The sequence below is a fragment of the Salvia hispanica genome, chromosome 2 (assembly GCF_023119035.1).
Source record: "Salvia hispanica cultivar TCC Black 2014 chromosome 2, UniMelb_Shisp_WGS_1.0, whole genome shotgun sequence".
Classification (NCBI taxonomy): Eukaryota; Viridiplantae; Streptophyta; class Magnoliopsida; order Lamiales; family Lamiaceae; genus Salvia; species Salvia hispanica.
The window spans coordinates 28,291,813-28,311,325 of record NC_062966.1 but is presented as its reverse complement, the minus strand read 5'-3'; the positions used below and the strand labels follow the sequence as shown (position 1 = coordinate 28,311,325).

Here is a 19,513-nt window from a genome sequence, read left to right as displayed (position 1 = left end):
CGGAGTGAGAAGATAATATGGAGAAAAATTGTAGAACACAAGGATCCGATGCACAATTTCAAGCTCTTATTCAATCAAATTACCTTGCCTTTTGGTGTCTCCAGAGTTATTAAGTCGACCAGAATTATAGATTAAACCCCATGTCGAGGTGAGAAACCTATAGATTAGGTGCTAGGAAGTCCCCTTCTAACCCTAAACCCCTAACTCCCAAAAGCTCGATAAGGTCAAAGACCTTACTCAAAACCTCAACTCTCCCAGAGTTCTATTGTATTAAGGGGTGAACTATTTTTATTTCTTGATTAATTATTTCATCTCCCGATTAATCTAATTAATCCTACACAATCAAATGGTGATCAAGCAATTGAAAAGAATAAACCCAAGAATAATCAAATAACTACAGGAGCAAGGTAAGAACAAAATCAATTGAATAAAAACTACTCCCTCCGTTTCACTATAGTTAAGTCATTTTACCATTTCGGAAAGTTTCTTCATAGTTGAGTCATTTCCTAATGTGGTAATTTCTTTTCTCTCTTACTTTATTCTCTCTACTTTATTCACTTTTTACTTTATTTTCTCTACATTTTCCTCTCTCTTACTTTTTTATCTATTTATTTAACACAACCAATATTCATTTCTAAAACTCTGTGCCGAAAAGTTTCGCCATCAACTATGGCGAAACGGAGGGAGTATGAAATTAGTGCATCATCATCAAGAATAAAGATTCTATGAAAAACATGGAAAAAAGATAAAGATATTCCTGTGAGAATAAATCTACGGAATGACAGCTTCAATCTTCCGATTTGAAGTCTTCAATCTTCAATTCTCTCTCTCAAAAAGTTCTTGGAGGTATGTGTGAGTGTTAGAGGCGGTAGGTGTAGAATAAATCCCGTATATGCAACCCTAGGCGTTTTTCCCTTTAATCCCCCATAAAAAAATCACGTTTTTGGCAAAAGAATAGGCCAAAACAACGTACTAGGCCGGGTGAATTTACAGGGATTAATTCACCCGGCCGCGTGAAAGTTTCTAGACAGCGTAGTGTTCTTATAATGACCATAACTTCTTCTACCGAACTCTGATTGGGGCGTGCGAGATACCCACGCGAAGCTCTTTCAAAGACGAAGAGATTGATATGCATTAGGGGCTGATAAGGCTTCAAAATATCCAGTAAAAATAATCTCAAACTAAGGCTGCTGCATTTCCACATGTTTTGTACCTTTTTCTACACATTCTTAACAAAATGGTCAACATACCAACATAGTAGAGAAGTAGATATAAACGCGCTCAATAATAGACAAAATATGATTAAATTTATACAAAACCATGCTCTAAAACCATGTAAAATCCAAGTATGTCAATCAGTACTTTTTTCTCTACACTTAATTCACAAAACAACACTATATAAAATCTTAGTATTTCGGTTGAAAGGGGAGCAGAGAAGGCACAGCACGGGGGAGGAGGTTGATGATTAGATTAGTAATTCCATAGACACAGAATGCATTTTTGGGGATTAAATGAATTGGTGTATCGATTAGTAATTCCATATAACTTGTCCAACTCCACATCATTTTTCACACCAATGTTTTTTAAAACCTCATTTTTCAAAACACTGCTAAATCTAATAGTCTGCCAATTCTTGGGGGCTTTATTTTATTTTTTTGGACTGAAATGGTAGTCCTTTATTTTCGACCGATTTTATTCGTTTAATTGGGCTCCCTTCTATGTTTTCTCTATGTGGAATGGGCCATTTGGTACATATTTAGTGTATATCGGCTGATGACATGTAAAAGTATGGGCTTGATTTGATTTAATTTAATTTAATTTAATTTATAGGCTTATTTCAGTTTATGTGTCCAAAACGTAGTTCTATCGTGCTGTTACCGCAATTTTGAAAAGAATATGGTATTTTACCTCACAAGTTTTTGGGCCTCGACTTATTTGTTAAGCTTCCCTATCATGTTAAAATAGCTTATTGATTAAAATTATCTTTTTATTAAATAAAAAGTACTAACTCTTATGAGTAACTTTGATTCATAAAAATAACTTTTTATCTAAAAAAATAATACTAGCTTTTATTTACAGGAATAAGTAATTATGATTCATTATAGCAATAACTTTTACTCACAATAATAAAACTTTTACTATTGATTTGAAATAGTACTTTTATTTAGAGTAACCAATAACTATTATTAATAAGAAAAATGTATTAATCCTTTTGTTCCATTAGATTTGAGTTTCTATTAGTGTTGGGTCATATTCCATTTTGAGGTTCTCATGTATTAATCCTTTTGTTCCATTAGATTTGAGTTTCTATCAGTGTTGGGTCATATTCCATTTTGAGCCGTCATATTGCACTTGGATCATTTCTTCTTTTTTTTTTTTTTTTCAAATACAACATTCTTAATCTCTCTTATTTTATCTTTTCTTATGTTTTTCTCTCTAATACGTTATTCCCTCACAATTCTCATATTTTATTCTTAATCCATTAACACACTAATATTTATTTTTTAGTAACCATATTCAAAAGATATGCTTTAACACAAATAAAATAGTGAGAGTGACTATAATCCACATAAACAATAACTTTTAGTTACAAATTAATCTGTATGTTGTATTACGTGATCAACTAGGCAAACGATGTGGGTCATTGACGACTCCACTTGTCACACTTGTATTTTTATTGTCTACACAAATCTACAAGTTAATAAATTATTGGTATTGTGTGGTGTCAATTAAGTCCACAAATATGGAGATAAATAGATTGACTTCTACTAATTATAAGCAATATTGACTATAAATTGAACGGCTATTCAGAATATAGACTGTAATTAACAATTAGAAACGTAATACTCCAACTATACTATTTCCGTTTTCACCTCGATTCATAACCTATGAATGGAAAACTACACAGTAGTGAGTCCAAAAACATGATAAAATAAATGAAACATAACAAGCTTTTTTGATTCACCTGATGCGGCGTAGCAAAAATTTCATGGACGGCGCCATTGAGTATCTGCTACAAATGTTGCATAAATCTTGTGCAGAGCAGCTGCTACTTCAATCATATTGATCCTTTCGTCTGCTGAAACGGCTAAACATTTTATTGCCAATTCAAATGTTGATAACATGCATTTCTCCTTGGCGGAGTAATGTTGATCTTCCCTTGACAACAAAGCAGACGCCATCACTTGAGTTGCGGTATTTTGCTCTAATGCTTCACTTACCCACTCTTTTAAGCTTCTTTCTTCACCGAACATATCATCCGTTGGCCTCTTTCCAGTAAACATCTCCAGCAGCAGTATGCCAAAACTATATACATCTCCATTTATTGACACTTTACCTTCCATTCCAAACTCTGATAGTATTACATGCATTCAACTTTTTGTCAGGATTAGGTAAAACATTAATATATAATGAAATTTAAATTGAAAAGGTTAGAATCATGCATACCTGGTGCTACGTAACCGATGGTTGCCAGCGTTTGTGTTTGAATGATAGTTTCGCCTCCATCGAAAAGCTTGGAAATGCCAAAATCAGAAAGATGGGCAACCATGTCTTGATCAAGCAACACATTGCTTGGCTTTATATCGCAGTGAACAATTGGGAATGTATGGCCGTGGTGAAGATATTCCAAGGCGGCCGCAACCTCTATTGCTATTTTCAACCTCTGTATAAGATCCAGAATATAATTGCTAGAATGCAACCATTCATCCAAGCACCCATTTGGCATGTATGTGAGAATCAATGCTTTAAAGTTCATATTACAACAATATCCAATAACCCGAACTAAATTTCTATGTCGAATGCTGCTCAATATAGAACTTTCAACACCAAAGCTCCTTGCTGCTCCTTGTAGTTCCAAGTTGAACACTTTTACTGCAACTTTCAGACCATCAGAAAGTGTTCCTTCGAATACAGAACCAAAGCTACCTCTTCCGAGTAGGTTGGTTTCACTAAATGAACTTGTTCCTCGTTCAAGTTCATAGTAAGGAATTCCTATGCATTCACTAATTTGTGGTGAAAAATGAACCGAGAGGGCTACTTTTTTCTGTTTACACATCCTTATGAAAGCAAGCAATGCAATCACCACAATGACAACTAAAATCACTAATGACACCATGAGTTTCTTCAACCATGATCTATGATGGCTTTCTGGGCAGGCTGGAACTTGAAATGTTATTAGACCACACAAAGCTAAGTTGTCAACAAACGACGCTGCACTGAAGTTGCGAAAACAACCACCATCTGGAATTCTCCCTTCCAATTTGTTATTGGAAACATTAAATATTTCAAGAAAGTGAAGGTCTTCTAATGACTTGGGTATTGATCCAGAAAGATTATTGTAAGACAAATCCAATGTTTTCAAGTCTTTAACCTTTATAAAGGATTGAGGAATAGATCCACTGAGAAAATTATTTGATAAGTTAAGAAACTCTAGTGTTTGGCAACCATCAATTGAGGTGGGAATATCACCTGAAAATTGATTAGAAGACAAGTCCAAATAGCTAAGTAACTTGAAATTACCAAGTTGAGATGACAATTGACCGCTCAAATGATTGGAGGACAAGATCAAAGCCAGAAGGTCTGTGAGAGTCCAAAAGTTAGGAGGGATAGTTGAATTTAATTGGTTGGAACCTAAGCTGATCCCTCTCAAGGACTTAATATCACCTAAGCATTCAGGTATGGGACCCACAAGCATGTTCATGCTTAGGTCCAACTCCCCCAAATGATTCATTTGGCAAAGTTGGTTAGGGATAGATCCTACCAATTGATTGCCACCAAGATATAGTCTTTGGAGTTGCTTCATTTTCCCAATTGTTGGTGGAATGAGTCCACTCAGCTGATTTTGAGCCAAACTTAGAGCTAGCAAGTTGCTTAAGTTTCCTAATTCAGAAGGAATGACACCCATGATGCTGCAGTTTTCTACTTCAAACAGCTCAAGAGATGAGGAAAAATTTCCTAGTGAAGTGGGTAGTATGCCATTCAATGGATTGTTATTTACTGCGAGGTACTTCAAATGTAGACAGTTAGTTAATGAAGAGAGAAATGTTAATTCCTGAGTTGCAAATTCTGCTCCACTCAAATTGTTTTTCGAAAGGAGAAGTGATTGTAGGAGCTTCAAATTACCGAAGTAGGGTATAGAGCCACTAAATGAGTTGCTATACATCTCCAAGATTGTAAGTTTAGAAGCATTGGTAATAGTGCTTGGAATTGAGCCACAGAGTTTGTTAAAACTCAAAAGAAGCTCTTCAATATTGATTAGTGAGTTCCCCAAATCTGATGGAAGAGTACCTGAAAACTCATTATATGTAACTCCTAAACCCTTCAAAGTTGATATATTGAAAATGGAAGATGGGATTAATCCGTATAAGGAATTGCTAAGCACGCCAAATATCTGAAGTATTGGTAGAGTGCCAATCTCTTGTGGTAATTCACCTGCGGTACATGTCAACAAGATAGTAATATTAAATATATGTAAAATTGTACGTTATTATACTTACTAAGTCATAGAGTAATAATTTAAACCAATTCATGTACACATATTGATGATATTTTGTCAAATTGAAAAAAAGCCAACTTGTGCTTTTTTTTTTTTTTTTTTTTTTTTTTTTAAATTTTTGTTAATTGGGATATATTTGATAAAGAATTTTTGTTATCATAAAAAGTGTTGAAACTATCATAAATGGCAATACCTGTGAAATGGTTCCAACCCAAGTACAACTCTCTAAGCATGCTCATATTTCCAATGGTGCGAGGGATGTTGCCACTGAGATTGTTGCTGTTTAAGTTCAAGATCTCAAGATTTTTGCACTTCCAGATATTCGGAGGAATAAGTCCTTCAAGAGTAGATGTTATTCTTAATACATAGCTCAATAAATCATCATCTTATTACAAAATTACTAACAATTTTCGAATCTGATGCTCAATAATTAACCAAAAACACGGAAGGTCTCAGTTTCAGGTCATTTTATAGAATCTAGGTTTGAGGTTATTTTTAAATTATTTTATGCCATCCTCATTAAAATGACCTAACAATAACCTAATAATCACCTCCGTATGCTATGATTCTGTATTTTTATATTAAGATTATGTTTTGCATATATCACAACCCATTGGTAGCCACTATAAATAAATATCTATTAATGGTAATAACTTTTTTTTAATAGACTATTTTTCCATTAATTGAATTGCAAAAAATAGCTAAATTGAAAATGTAAAACAAAAAAATTAATTAAATAAAAGTTTGTAGCTTTTTATTTCTTTATATATATCATAATTGTACATAAAAATTTTATTTTTTGTTTAGTTATCATAAAAAATAACACAAAAGAAATTTTTTTTATAATGATGAATATTTTTGTAAAAAATATACTCCCTCCATCTGCATAATACTGTCCAATTTTGATTCGACACGGGTTTTAAAAATGTGAAGTAAATGAATGGGAAAAGTTAGTTGAATGTAGGTCCTACATTTATATATTAGTTTTACAATAAAATGTGAGTTTAATGGCTAGTGGAAAGTGAGATCCATTTACCAAAAATGGAAAAAAACAAAATAGGCAACATCTCGAGTACGAAGGGAGTAAGAACTAACTGAAAAGTTTTCAATTTTCGATATAATTTTCCCATTGCTTGAGATCCTTAAATGTATATCAAAAAGTTGATTTGATGAAGCAAGTACCTGTGAACTTGTTGTTATCGAGATACATGTCTTGAAGATTTTGGAAAATTGGGATACTTCCTGTTAAACTATTGTCAGATAAACTCAAGAATGTCAAGGAAGACAGGCTGGAGAGTGATAATGGAATATCTCTGGTTAGAGAAGCGCTGTCAATATTTAATATCTCTAGTCTTGAAAGATTCCCTATTTCCGATGGAACTCCTCCTGTGATTGTTATACATCAATACAATCAATTTGATATATATAAATGTATCATTTATACTTTAAGAATAAGAACAAATGACACGCAATCATAAATATATTGCATCACATAATGATTGGACTCTATAATTTCATATATCGAAGAAAGAAGAAATATTTGTACCTTGAAAACCACTATTGTACCCCAAGTACAACTCTGTAAGCATGCTCAATCTCCCAATTTCAAATGGGATGTTGCCACTAAAATTGTTGAAGGATAATGACAACATCTCAAGATGTGTGCATTTCCATATATTTCGGGGAATCTGCCCTTTTATTTGGTTTGAAAATAGTGAAAGCTCTTTTATTTTGCTCACGTTATTGCACATATCAGTCGGGAACAAACCTGATGATAAGAAATTCCTTATACATGTGTAGATAAGGCACACATTGCGATAGTATTATGAGATGGAGATACCTTTCAATTCATTATCTTCAAGATATAAGTTCTCAAGCTTCGGTAGATGGAAAGTTGGGATACTTCCTGACAAACTATTGTAAGAGAGGCTTAAGTATGTCAAGGAAGAAATGTTGAAGATTGAAGACGGAATAATTCCAGTTAGAGAAGCGTTGTCAATCTGTAAAATCTCCAGTCTTGAAAGATTCCCTATTTCTGGTGGAATTCCTCCTAAAATCAATGCATATCAACATAATGAATCATTATATATCAATCATTATAGGAAGGAGAAAGTGTCATACCTCGAAAACCGTTATTGTACCCCAAGTATAACTCTATAAGAATGCTCAATCTCCCAATTTCACCTGGGATTTTGCCACTGAAATTGTTGTAGGATAATGCCAACTTCTCAAGATGTGTGCATTTCCATATATTTCGTGGAATCTCCCCTTTTAGTTGGTTTGAAAAGAGTGAAAGCTCTTTTATTTTGTTCATGTTGTTATATATATGAAGATAAGAAATACAGTGAGACAATATAATTGGCTTAATATACCTGTCAACTTGTTATCACCAAGATATAACTTCTCAAGGTATGACATGTTGAAGATTGAAGATGGCATATTACCGGTTAGAGAAGCGTTTTCAATCTGTAAAATCTCCAGTCTTGAAAGATTCCCGATTTCTGGTGGAACTCCTCCTACAATTAATGTGTACCAACATAATGAATCATTATATATCAATCATTATACGAAGGAGAGAATGCCATACCTTGAAAACCATTATTGTACCCCAAGTACAACTCTGTAAGAAAGCTCAATCTCCCAATTTCACGTGGTATGTTTTCACTGAAATTGTTGAAGGCTAGTGACAACTTCTCAAGATGTGTGCATTTCCATAAATTTGGCGGAATCTGGCCCTCAAATTGGTTTTTATGGAGAAAGAGTATTTTGATGCTAGGCAAATTATTGCACATATTACTTGGGAGCATACCTGATAGGCTATTATATCCTATTTTTATTTCTATAAGAGAAGACATGTTGAAAATACCATATGGTATAGTCCCACTAAATTGATTATTAGACAAATGTAATGTTTGTAACATCTGGAGCTTAGACAAAGATGCAGGAATTTTACCTAAGAAAGAGTTATTATACAGATAGAGTTCCTCCAATTGAGGTAAACTGCCCAACCATATTGGTATTTCTCCGGTGAATGAATTCGCTCCCACATTCATCACCTTCAAACAACGCAGATTAGAGAGCTCAAAGGGTAACATCCCCGCAAAACTATTGGAACTGATGTCCAAATATCTTAGAAACGTAAGGTTTCCGAGATGGGGAGCAACAGTTCCAGCAAGGTCGTATCGAGAGAGATTGAGAGCAGTGACATGGCCGTGTTTGAGGCCGCACGACACACCAGTCCAATCACAAACTGATGTGTTTTGCGACCAATTGGTGCTCAAGATAGCATAAGGGTCGGAAGTAATGGAGTTTTTGAAGGAAATAAGTGCATTTTTATCAGTGTCAGAAACCAAGGAGAAGGCAAAGCTATTCAATAGCAAGATTAAAAGAGCAAAGGAAAGAGTAAGACTCTCCATGAATTTGCTGCTTTGTTTCAGTTGACAGACTGTGTCCTCTACAACAGATGATTTATAGTTATGAGTATTGATAATTTGATTTTGTAAATCAGAATTATTTCAATTTCTTTTACTTATTACTAGTATTCGTTGATTTGTGTCTTCGTCAACGATATACTCATCCAAATATACTTGTGGAATATAATTAATTGCATTACATTTCCTTTGAATCGATAATATTTTTCCAACGATGAATTCAGCAATTAATATATATATTTAAGTTTCTATGGAATAATAGATATTCAAATTAAATATTTCTCACCACACATATTTTTTATTTTCCATAAAAACTAAAAGTTTCTCTGTCTATTGCTACAACAACATGGCATTGCAATTTGCATTATTGCAACATAGAAATTTATACTCCCTCCGTTTCATGTGGTGGGAGCGTTTCTTTTCAGCACACCACTTAAAAAAATTTGTGTTAAGTGAGTTAAGTAAATGAAGAATAAAGTAGAATTTGAAAAAGGTAGAGAGATGAATAAAAAATGAAGTAAGTAACAAGAAATGTATTTATTTTTATTTAAAAAAAAAAAAAAAAACTCTACTATTATAAAATGTATTAAAATGGCAAAATGACTTCATTATTGTAGAACGGAAGGAGCATGTAGTAACAAAATTTGGATAATGTTGGAAAACCAATGGAAACAAAATCACACTGTCAAGATGTCTATATATTGTATTACGTGTTCAACAGGGCAAACTATGCGGGTCGTCATTGACTCCACTTGTCACACTTCTATTTTTTATTAAAAATATAATGTAATCGAATATAGTACTACCAGATAATAGAACTACTCCATTATGTGGTATCAATTAAATTCACAAATATGAAAATCAATATAGATAAAATTCCACAAATTGTATCCACGCGAAATTGTAAAGCTATTAAGAAAGTGTAGATTAAGGATAACAATCACTTTTCCCCGATTGTGAAATATATAAATAATTTTTTGTGTTTGGATTTGGTGTAAAAAATTAGATTTGTCGACCCAAAATAAGTCGTATCATTTCCAATATAGCCCAAATTTAACTTACCAAATTTAAGGGGGAAAGGTTTTGGGCTTTTGGCTATAGTAACTTCAATAGGAATGCATAAAAGCTAATTAAAACGATACAAATATTTTAGTATTAAAAAATCTTTGAACTTTAGAGCAAGTCATGCTTATAATTAGGCCTGCTTATTCGGCCGGTTCTGGTTCTAACCGGACCGGTTGACCGGTTAATCGGTTTTAAATTTTCATAAATTCAAGAACCGGAACCGGAACCGGAATCGATCGGTTCCGGTTTGGAACCGACCGGTTAAGAACCGGTCGATTCCGGTTCCGAACCGGAACCGATGTGTAATTTTAATCCGAATTTATTTATAATTTAAAATAGTTCAATACTAAAAAAATAATAATCCAACATCTAAAATTATAACAAATAATACCTAAAAATTAAAATAAATACACAAAATACAAACTAACAATACAATAATATTCATATATGGATAAGAGTGATGCCAAGTGTAGTAGGTCAAGTCGGACTAGTTTATGTTAGCAATTTTTTACTAATACAAAAATAGGAGTTCTAAACTTTAGCATTTTTAAAAAAAAATGAGTTTTAAAATTGAATTTCATTTTTCCGTTTTTGGCTAAACATAGTATTCATTGGAATTTTCAATACTAATTAATATTGTTGTGACTATTTGGTTTATACCGGAACACTTAATAAATTATTCATAAATATGTTAAAATCGTATGTTAAATGAATTGTTACATAAATTTGTAATAAATATATCATATGAAATGATATTGTATTTGTATAAGTTCTTTTGAAAACTAAAAACAAACTTATGATGTTCTACTCATTGTAGTTAGTTCATAAAAAATGGATTAGGGAAATAATTATAGATTCAAAGTATCACAGATTAAACATTTAAATCTAAAAATCACTCAATGTTTCAAACTATTTTACTTTAATTCAAAATTAATTCAATAAATTAGATTTTTTAGTATATTAAATTATAAAAAAATAAAATTGAATTATAATCCGGTTCCCGGTTAGGAACCGGTCGGTTCCGGTTCCGAACCGGAACCGGTGTTATTTAAAAAGTTGGAACCGGTACCGGAACCGGAACCGGGTTTTCCGGTTCCGGTTCTTCAATTAACCGGTCGGTTCCGATTCCGATTCTGGTTAACCGAGAACCGGAGAACCGTTTAAGCACCCCTACTTATAATCTTGAATTAATAAAAAATTCCAAAAAATCAATTTAGAGCCGGTAATGAACAAGTCATTCGTTAAAACTATGTTAACATTTCAAGCATTGGATGATTTATTTTTTCTGTTGTTTAACTTCCCCACAACACTCATGCATTTGGTTGATATAAATAGTAGCCATTTTTCACTTGAGCACACCAATAATTCCAAAATCAAAAGGAAAAGTTTTGCAGAACTTTGTAGAGAACAGCACTAATTATTTTAATTAGTCTAGGCCCAAGCACCAGTTATTTTAAAAAATGGCCCAAGCTTTACATAAAAGTCAGGCCCAACATAATTATCGATTAATAGAATAGTGAGCCGCAAGTTTTGTAACTGAAAACTCTACTTTGAGTTATATGTTGCCTTCTCTTTCATTTTGATCAAATTGGATATGGATTACATTTTATTATTGTAGGATATCATCACATGTACCTTCTTCTAAAATATTCCCATAAATTATCGACTATTAAAGATATTTTTTAATAAGGACACTAATTTGGATTTCTAAATATACCACCAGCGTTTCAAAAAGCGTCCTAAATTATTATTTAATTATATCTCAATTTTTGTGTCAACAAAATAAGTTTTTTGTAGTAAATCAAAAACTATAATATGAAATTAAATATGATTAATAAAATGTACAATATTGCGTTGCTTATTTTAGTTATACTACTGATTTAATATATCAATTTATCTTTCAACTGATAAGTTTTTTATAGAAAATCCAGAACAAGCTATACTATATACCAGAATCAAATCGCATTGTTGCGAATACTTATAGGAAAAGCATATCGAGGACGACGCATTTCAGTAGCTGCTACAAATGTGGCATGGATCTTGTGCAAAGCAGCAACTACTTCAATCATGTTGATTCTTTCATCTGCTGCAACGGCTAAACATTTCATTGCCAATTCAAATGTCGATAAGATGCATTTCTCCTTGGCAGAGTAATGTTGATCTTCCCTTGCTAACAACGCATGCGCCACCACTTCAACAACTGCATTTTGCTCTAGTGCTTCACTCACCCACTGTTTTATGTTCTTTTCTTCATTGAACATATCATCCGTTGGCTTCTTTCCCGTGAACATCTCCAGCAGCAATATCCCAAAGCTGTACACGTCACCACTAATTGACACTATGCCTTCCATTCCAAATTCTAATTGTATCACACACATTCAAACATTTTTGTTAGGATCAGGTAAAAACATTTATATACAATGAAATTTAAATCAGAGCATCGTGCATCACCTGGTGCTGCATAGCCAAACGTCGCCACTGTTTGTGTTTGGATGAAAGTTTCCCCTCCACCAAAAAGCTTGGAAATACCAAAATCAGCAAGATGAGCAATCATGTCTTGATCAATCAACACATTGCTTGGCTTTAAATCACAATGTACGACTGGAAATGTATGGCCATGGTGAAGATATTCCAAGGCTGCTGCAACATCTATTGCTATTTTCAGCCGTTGAATAAGTTCCAAACCATACATGCCAGAATGCAACCATTTCTCTAAGCTCCCGTTTGGCATATATGTGAGAATCAATGCTTTAAACTCCATATTACAACAACATCCAATAACTCGAACTAAATTTCTGTGTCAAATGGTGCTCAATATAGTAGTTTCAACATCAAAGCTCCTTGGTGCTCCTTGTAGTTCCAAGTTGAACACTTTTACTGCAACTTTCAGCCCATCAGAAAGTGTTCCTTCGAATACAGAACCGAAACTACCTCTTCCAAGTAGGTTTGTTTCACTAAATGAACTTGTTCCTTGTTCAAGTTCTATGTAAGAAATTCTTCTGCATTCGGTAATTTGTGGTGAAATATCAACTGAAAGGGCTACTTTTTTCCGTTTACACATCCATATGAAAGCAAGCAATGCAATCGCCACAATGACAGCTAAAATCACTAATGACACCACGAGTTTCTTTGACCATGATCTATGATGATTTTCTGGGCAAGCTGGAACTTGAAATGTTATTGGACCACACAAAGCTAAGTTGTCAGAAAAAGACGGTGCACTGAAGTTACGAAAACGACCACCATCTGGAATTCTCCCTTGCAGTTTGTTGTTGGAAACATTAAAATTTTCAAGACAACATAGATCTTCCAAGGACTTGGGTATTGATCCAGAAAGATTATTGTAAGATAAATCCAATGTTTTCAAACCTTTAACCTTTACCAACGATTGAAGAATGGATCCACTGAGAAAATTATTTGATAAGTCAAGAAACTCTAGTGTTTGGCAACCATCAATTGAGGTGGGAATATCACCTGAAAATTGATTAGAAGACAAGTCCAAAGAGCTAAGTAACTTGAAATTGCCAAGTTGAGATGACAATCGACCGCTCAAATGATTGGAGGACAAGCTCAAAGTTAGAAGGTCTGTGAGAGTCCAAAAGTTAGGAGGGACAGTTGAATTTAATTGGTTGAAACCCAAGTCGATGTCTCTCAAGGATTTAACACCACCCAAGCATTTAGGTATGGGACCCACAAGCCTGTTCATGCTTAGGTCCAACTCCCCCAAATGATTCATTTGGCAAAGTTGGTTAGGGATAGATCCTACCAATTGATTGCCACCAAGATATAGTCTTTGGAGTTGCTTCATTTTTCCAATTGTTGGTGGAATGAGTCCACTCAGCTGATTTTTAATCAAATTTAGAGTTAGCAAACTGCTCATGTTTTCTATTTCAGAAGGAATGGCACCCATGATGTTGCAGTATGATGCTTCAAAAATCTCTAGAGATGAGGAAAAATTCCCAACTGAAGCGGGTAGGATGCCATTCAATGGATTGTTATTTACTGCGAGGTACTTCAAATGTAGACAGTTAGTTAATGAAGAGAGAAATGTTAATTCCTGAGTTGCAAATTCTGCTCCACTCAAATTGTTTTTCGAAAGGAGAAGTGATTGTAGGAGCTTCAAATTGCCGAAGTGGGGTATAGAGCCACTAAATGAGTTGTCATCCATCTCCAAGATGGTAAGTTTAGAAGCATTGGCGATAGTGCTCGGAATTGAGCCACTGAGTCTGTTTTGTCTCAGTAGAAGCTTTTCAAGATTGATTAGTGAGTTCCCCAAATCTGATGGAAGAGAACCTGAAAAGTCATTATATGTAAATTCTAAAACCTTCAAAATTGATACGTTGCATATGGAAGACGGGATCAATCCATATAAGGAATCGCTCGGCACAGAGAATATCTCAAGTATTGGTAGAGTGTCAATCTAGGGTAGTGATAAAATGCAAAAACTTACATACTGTACAAACTCAAAACTCCTCGACACATTTTCAATACTATATCAACACAGTGTGAAATTTCAAGATTTTAATGTAACACAGTATCAACATAATATCAACACAACATCAATCATTGACTACCGTTGAAATTCTGTTGACATTTTTCTGTTGATGCTTTTTTGTGATCTGTTGACAATTGAATTTTCAATGGTCAAGATCATAGTTTTGAGTTTGTACAATATTTAGAGTTTTCATTTGATCACATCCCCTTGTGGTAATATATGAAACTTTTAACAAAACTTATTTTTCCACCAACTTTTAACTTGGCAAATAATATCACGAACTTTAACTATCTGTGGTTTTTATTTCCCACCGGTGACGGAGTCTGGCTACTTTAAAATGGCATGGATGCCGAGTTTGTATACATCAACAATAACGAAATCATGAGTCCTGAATCAGACCCTAATTCATGAAGCTAACTTAGCATCCATGTTATTTTAATGTAGCTGGAACCCGTCGCTGTGGGAAATAACAATCACGGATAAAGTTCGTGATGTTATTTGTCAAGTTGATAGTTCGTGGGAAAGAATTTTTTTTTTTAAAAATTCAATGATATTAGTGGCTAATTCCCTAATATAAATAGTATGTTATTATACGTACTCTAAGTGATAAAGTAATAACGGAACTTGCAATTCATCTACACATATTCATGATATTTTGTCAAATTGAACAAAAATCCTAGTACTTGTTTTCTTTAATTTTCTTAAATGGGGTAATATTTGATAAAGGATTTTCGTTATCATAAAAAGTGTTGAAAGTATCATGTATGGTAATACAATGGTTCTGACGCAAGAACTCTCTGAGCATGCTCATATTACCAATTGTACGAGGGATGTTGCCACTGAGATTGTTGTTTTCTAAGTTCAAGTTCTCAAGATTTTTGCACTTCCAGATATTCGAAGGAATAAGTCCTAGAAGAGCAGATACAATTCATAATACAAAGCTCATCGTTTTTTAAGCAAAATAATAATTGTAGCTAGAAGTTGATCAAAACAAAAATGTATCTTATCACATAAATGTAGACTGATTTGGCAATCAGACGATTAATAATTAACCAAAAACACGGAAGGTCTTAGTTTCAGGTTATTTTATAAAATTCGGATTTAAAGTTATTTTTAAATTATTTTATGCCATTCTTATTAAAATGACCTAAAAATTAACTAACAATGACCTAAAGTTCACATCCGTATGCTTTGGTTCTGCATTTTTGTATTAAGATTGAATTTTGCGTTAATAATAGCCACTATAAATAAATATCTATTAATGGTTATAACTTTTTGTATAAAATAGACTATTTTTTCCTTAATAGAAAAGCAAACAATAGCTAAATTCAAAATCTAAAACAACAAAACATAAAAATTAATTAAATAAAAGTTTGAGCTTTTAGGCAAAGTTTTCATCTGGTCTTATTCATTTATATATATCATAATTGTACATAAAATTTTTTTGTTGTTTAGTTATCATAAGAAATATTATCTTCTATCTCTTAAAAATAAAAATAAAAACTATTTCAATTTTGGGCCATCTCTTAAATAATAGAAACTTTGTTAACTTTCCATTTTAAGAAGTGGACCATACAATTCAGTAACTCTATTGCACTATTTTTTCTCTTCATCTCTTTTACTTTACTTATTTTTTTCTTCCTCTCTCTCTTACCTTACCAATTCTTTTCTCTTATTTAACCAATTGTGGACAAAAACCCGTGCCACTTTAAAAGTTTCTATTTTTTAAATACGGAGGTAGTAATACAAAAAGAAAATTTTATAATGATGAATATTTTTGTAAAAAAATATAAGAACTAGCCGGACCAGATTAAAGTTTTCAATTGAGATCCGTAAATATATATCATAAAATTGATTTGATGAAGCTGCAAGTACGTGTGAACTTATTCTCCTTGCCCAACAGTTTTGACTCAACTTAATTGGGACGGAGGGAATACAAAATATATATAATAACTGGACCAGATTAAAGTTTTCAATTTTTGATATAATTTCTCATTACTTGAGATCTGTAAATGTATATCATAAAATTGATTTGATGAAGCAAGTACCTGTGAGCTTGTTGTTATTGAGATACAATATCTGGAGATTTTGGAAAATTGGGATACTTCCTGTCAAACTATTGTCATATAAACTCAAGAATGTCAAGGAAGACATGTTGGAGAGTGAAAATGGGATATCTCTTGTTAGAGAAGCGCCGTCAATATTTAATATCTCAAGCCTTGAAAGATTCCCTATTTCCGATGGAACTCCTCCTGTGATTGTTATACATCAATACAATCAATTTGATATATATAAATGTATCATTTATACTTTATGAATAAGAACCAATGACACGCAAGCATATGTATATAGTAAAGAAGAAATATTTGATGTAAATGTATCATTTCACATATTGAAGAAAGAAGAAATATTTGTACCTTGAAAACCACTATTGTACCCTAAGTACAACTTTGTAAGCATGCTCAATCTTCCAATATCACGTGGAATGTTTCCACTGAAATTGTAAGCATGCTCAAGATGTGTGCATTTCCATATATTTGACGGAATCTGCCCTTCAAGATTGTTCTTAGAGAGTGACAATATTTTGATGTTGGGCATATTATTGCACACATCAATTGGGAGCCGACCTGATAGGCTATTATTTTTAATTCTAATTTCGCTAAGTGAAGACACATTGAAAATACCATGTGGTATGTGCCCACTCAATTAATTATTATACAACTGTAATATTTGTAGCATGGAATTGTTAAATAAAGACTCGGGAATTGTACCTAAGAAAGAGTTATTGTACAGATAGAGTTCCTCAATTTGAGGTAAACTGCCCAACCATGTTGGTATTTTTCAGATGAATGAATTCACTCCCAAATTCATCACCTCCAAACGACGCAATTTAGATAGCTCAAAGGGTAACATCCCCCCAAAACTGTTGGAACTGATGTCCAAATATCTTAGAAACGTAAGGTTTCCGAGACGTGGAGCCACAGTTCCATCAAGGTCATATCGAGAGAGATTGAGAGCAGTGACACGGCCGTGTTTGAGGCCACACGACACACCAATCCAACTACAGACTGATGTGTTTTGCGACCAATTGGTGCTCAAGATAGCATTAGTGTCGGAAGTGATGGAGTTTTTGAAGGAAGTAAGTGCCTTTTTATCAGTGTCAGAATTCAAGGAGAAGGCAAAGCTATTCAATAGCAAGATGCAAAGAGCAAAGGGAAAAGTAAGACTCTCTATGAATTTGCTCCTTTGTTTCAGTTGACAGACCGTGTCCTCTGTGACAGATGATTTATAGTTTATGGAGTACTCTCTCCGTCTGCGAATAAGAGTCCTATTTCATTCTGGCACGAGTTTTAAGAAATGTTAAGAAAAGTAGTGGAAGAAAGTTAGCAAAATATGAGTTTCATTGGTATTATGTACTCCCTCCGTCCCAATAAATATGAAACATTTGGTTTCTGGCACAAGATTTTATGCAAGTGTTGTTTTGTGAGTTAATGAAGAGATAGTAAAGTAAGAGAGAGGAAAAAGTAGAGAGAGTGATGTTTCCATTTTAGGAAACGCTTCATTTTTAGTGGGACAACCCAAAAAGGAAAACGTTGCATTTCTAATGGGACAGAGGGAGATACTACCTCCATCCCCCAAATTTTGACACGGTTTGACCCGGCACGGATTTTTAAGAAATGTAATGGAAAGTGTGTTGAAAAAGTTGGTGGAATATGAGTCCTACTTTTAAAGTATTAGTTTTATAATAAAATGTGAGTTGAAATTAGTTAGTGGAATATGGGGTCCACTACCAAAAATGGTAAAAAGTGAAGTGTGTCAAATTTTCAGGGACGGACCGAAATGGTAAACTGTGTCAAAATTTGGAGGACAGAGGTAGTATTAGTTTTAATGATATGTAGTGGAATGTGAGGCCTCTCTTTACCATTTATAGTCATTATTATAATTGTGGAATGTATTAACTGAATTATATTTCCTTTGAATCAATAATATTTTTCCTACAATGATCTCGGCATTACATAGTACTCTCTTTGTCCCAGCTAAATTGAGACATAACTTTTGGGCACGAAGATTAAGAAATTGTATTAAAAAATAGGAGTGATGAATAAAGTAGAAAAAATAATGAGAAAGTAAAGTAGGTGATGAAATACAGTAAGAATGAACAGATGTTTTGTTTTTTGTTATAAGAGGAAATGACTCAACTTAGTTGTCACATCCTAAAAAAATAATGCGACTCTATTTAGTTGGGACGGAGAGATTACTACTACTTAAGTTTCTAGATCTGAAATGATAGATATTTAAATCAAATATTTTTCACCACACATATATTTCCATAAGATATTTTCCATAACATGACATTGCATTATTGTAAAGTAGAAATTTCTATGTCTGTTGTTACTACAACATACATTGCATTATTGCAAAATTTGAATAAAGTTGAAAAACCAATGTAAACAATTTCCACACGACGCGGGTCGTCGTTGACTCCACTTGTGTCACACTTTTATTTTTATTAAAAACATTAATGTAATCAAATATACTAGATAATAGAACTACTTTATTATGTGGTAGTATCAATTAATTTCACAAATATAAAAATAAATAGATAAAATTCCACAGATTGTATGCACGCAAATTGTAAGGCCTATTAAGAAAGTGTATATTATGGATAACAATCACGTTCCTGTGTTTGAAAAAAAAAATATAAAGAATAATTTTTTGAGTTCGGACATGGTATAAATTATTAGAGATGTGTGATGGATCTGAAGTTAATATAAATGAATGGAGATAGTTTAATTGAAACTGTTTCTAGTCCACGCTGTATGTAACATATGTTGAAATCCAAAAATAAGTCATACTCCCACTGTCCCTCATTATGAGTAACACTTTGACCGGACACGGATTTTAAGAAATATAAAAAAATGTTAGTTGAAAAAGTTAGTGTAATGTGGGACCCACTTTTTTATATTGGTTTTATAATAAAATGTGAGTGAAATGAGTTAATGGAATGTGGGACCTACTTACCAT

General features: G+C 33.2%; 2 protein-coding genes across 2 annotated transcripts; both read right to left on the bottom strand.

Moving 5' to 3' along the window:
- Positions 1-2,804: 2,804 nt before the first annotated feature.
- LOC125205865 (probable LRR receptor-like serine/threonine-protein kinase At3g47570) lies at positions 2,805-8,943 on the bottom strand. Its single transcript, XM_048105027.1, has 9 exons — positions 8,085-8,943; positions 7,870-8,013; positions 7,619-7,765; positions 7,338-7,547; positions 7,044-7,265; positions 6,680-6,883; positions 5,691-5,834; positions 3,448-5,433; positions 2,805-3,352 (listed from the first exon to the last, which is right to left on the bottom strand). Exons 1-9 carry the CDS (start codon positions 8,911-8,913, stop codon positions 2,988-2,990), a joined length of 4,251 nt encoding a protein of 1,416 aa, XP_047960984.1. The 5' UTR covers positions 8,914-8,943; the 3' UTR covers positions 2,805-2,987.
- Positions 8,944-11,867: 2,924 nt separating this feature from the next.
- Positions 11,868-17,729, bottom strand: LOC125204978 (LRR receptor-like serine/threonine-protein kinase FLS2). Its single transcript, XM_048103758.1, has 4 exons — positions 16,906-17,729; positions 16,537-16,740; positions 12,445-14,286; positions 11,868-12,352 (listed from the first exon to the last, which is right to left on the bottom strand). Exons 1-3 carry the CDS (start codon positions 17,084-17,086, stop codon positions 12,794-12,796), a joined length of 1,878 nt encoding a protein of 625 aa, XP_047959715.1. The 5' UTR covers positions 17,087-17,729; the 3' UTR covers positions 11,868-12,352; positions 12,445-12,793.
- Between the last annotated feature and the right edge of the window lie 1,784 nt (positions 17,730-19,513).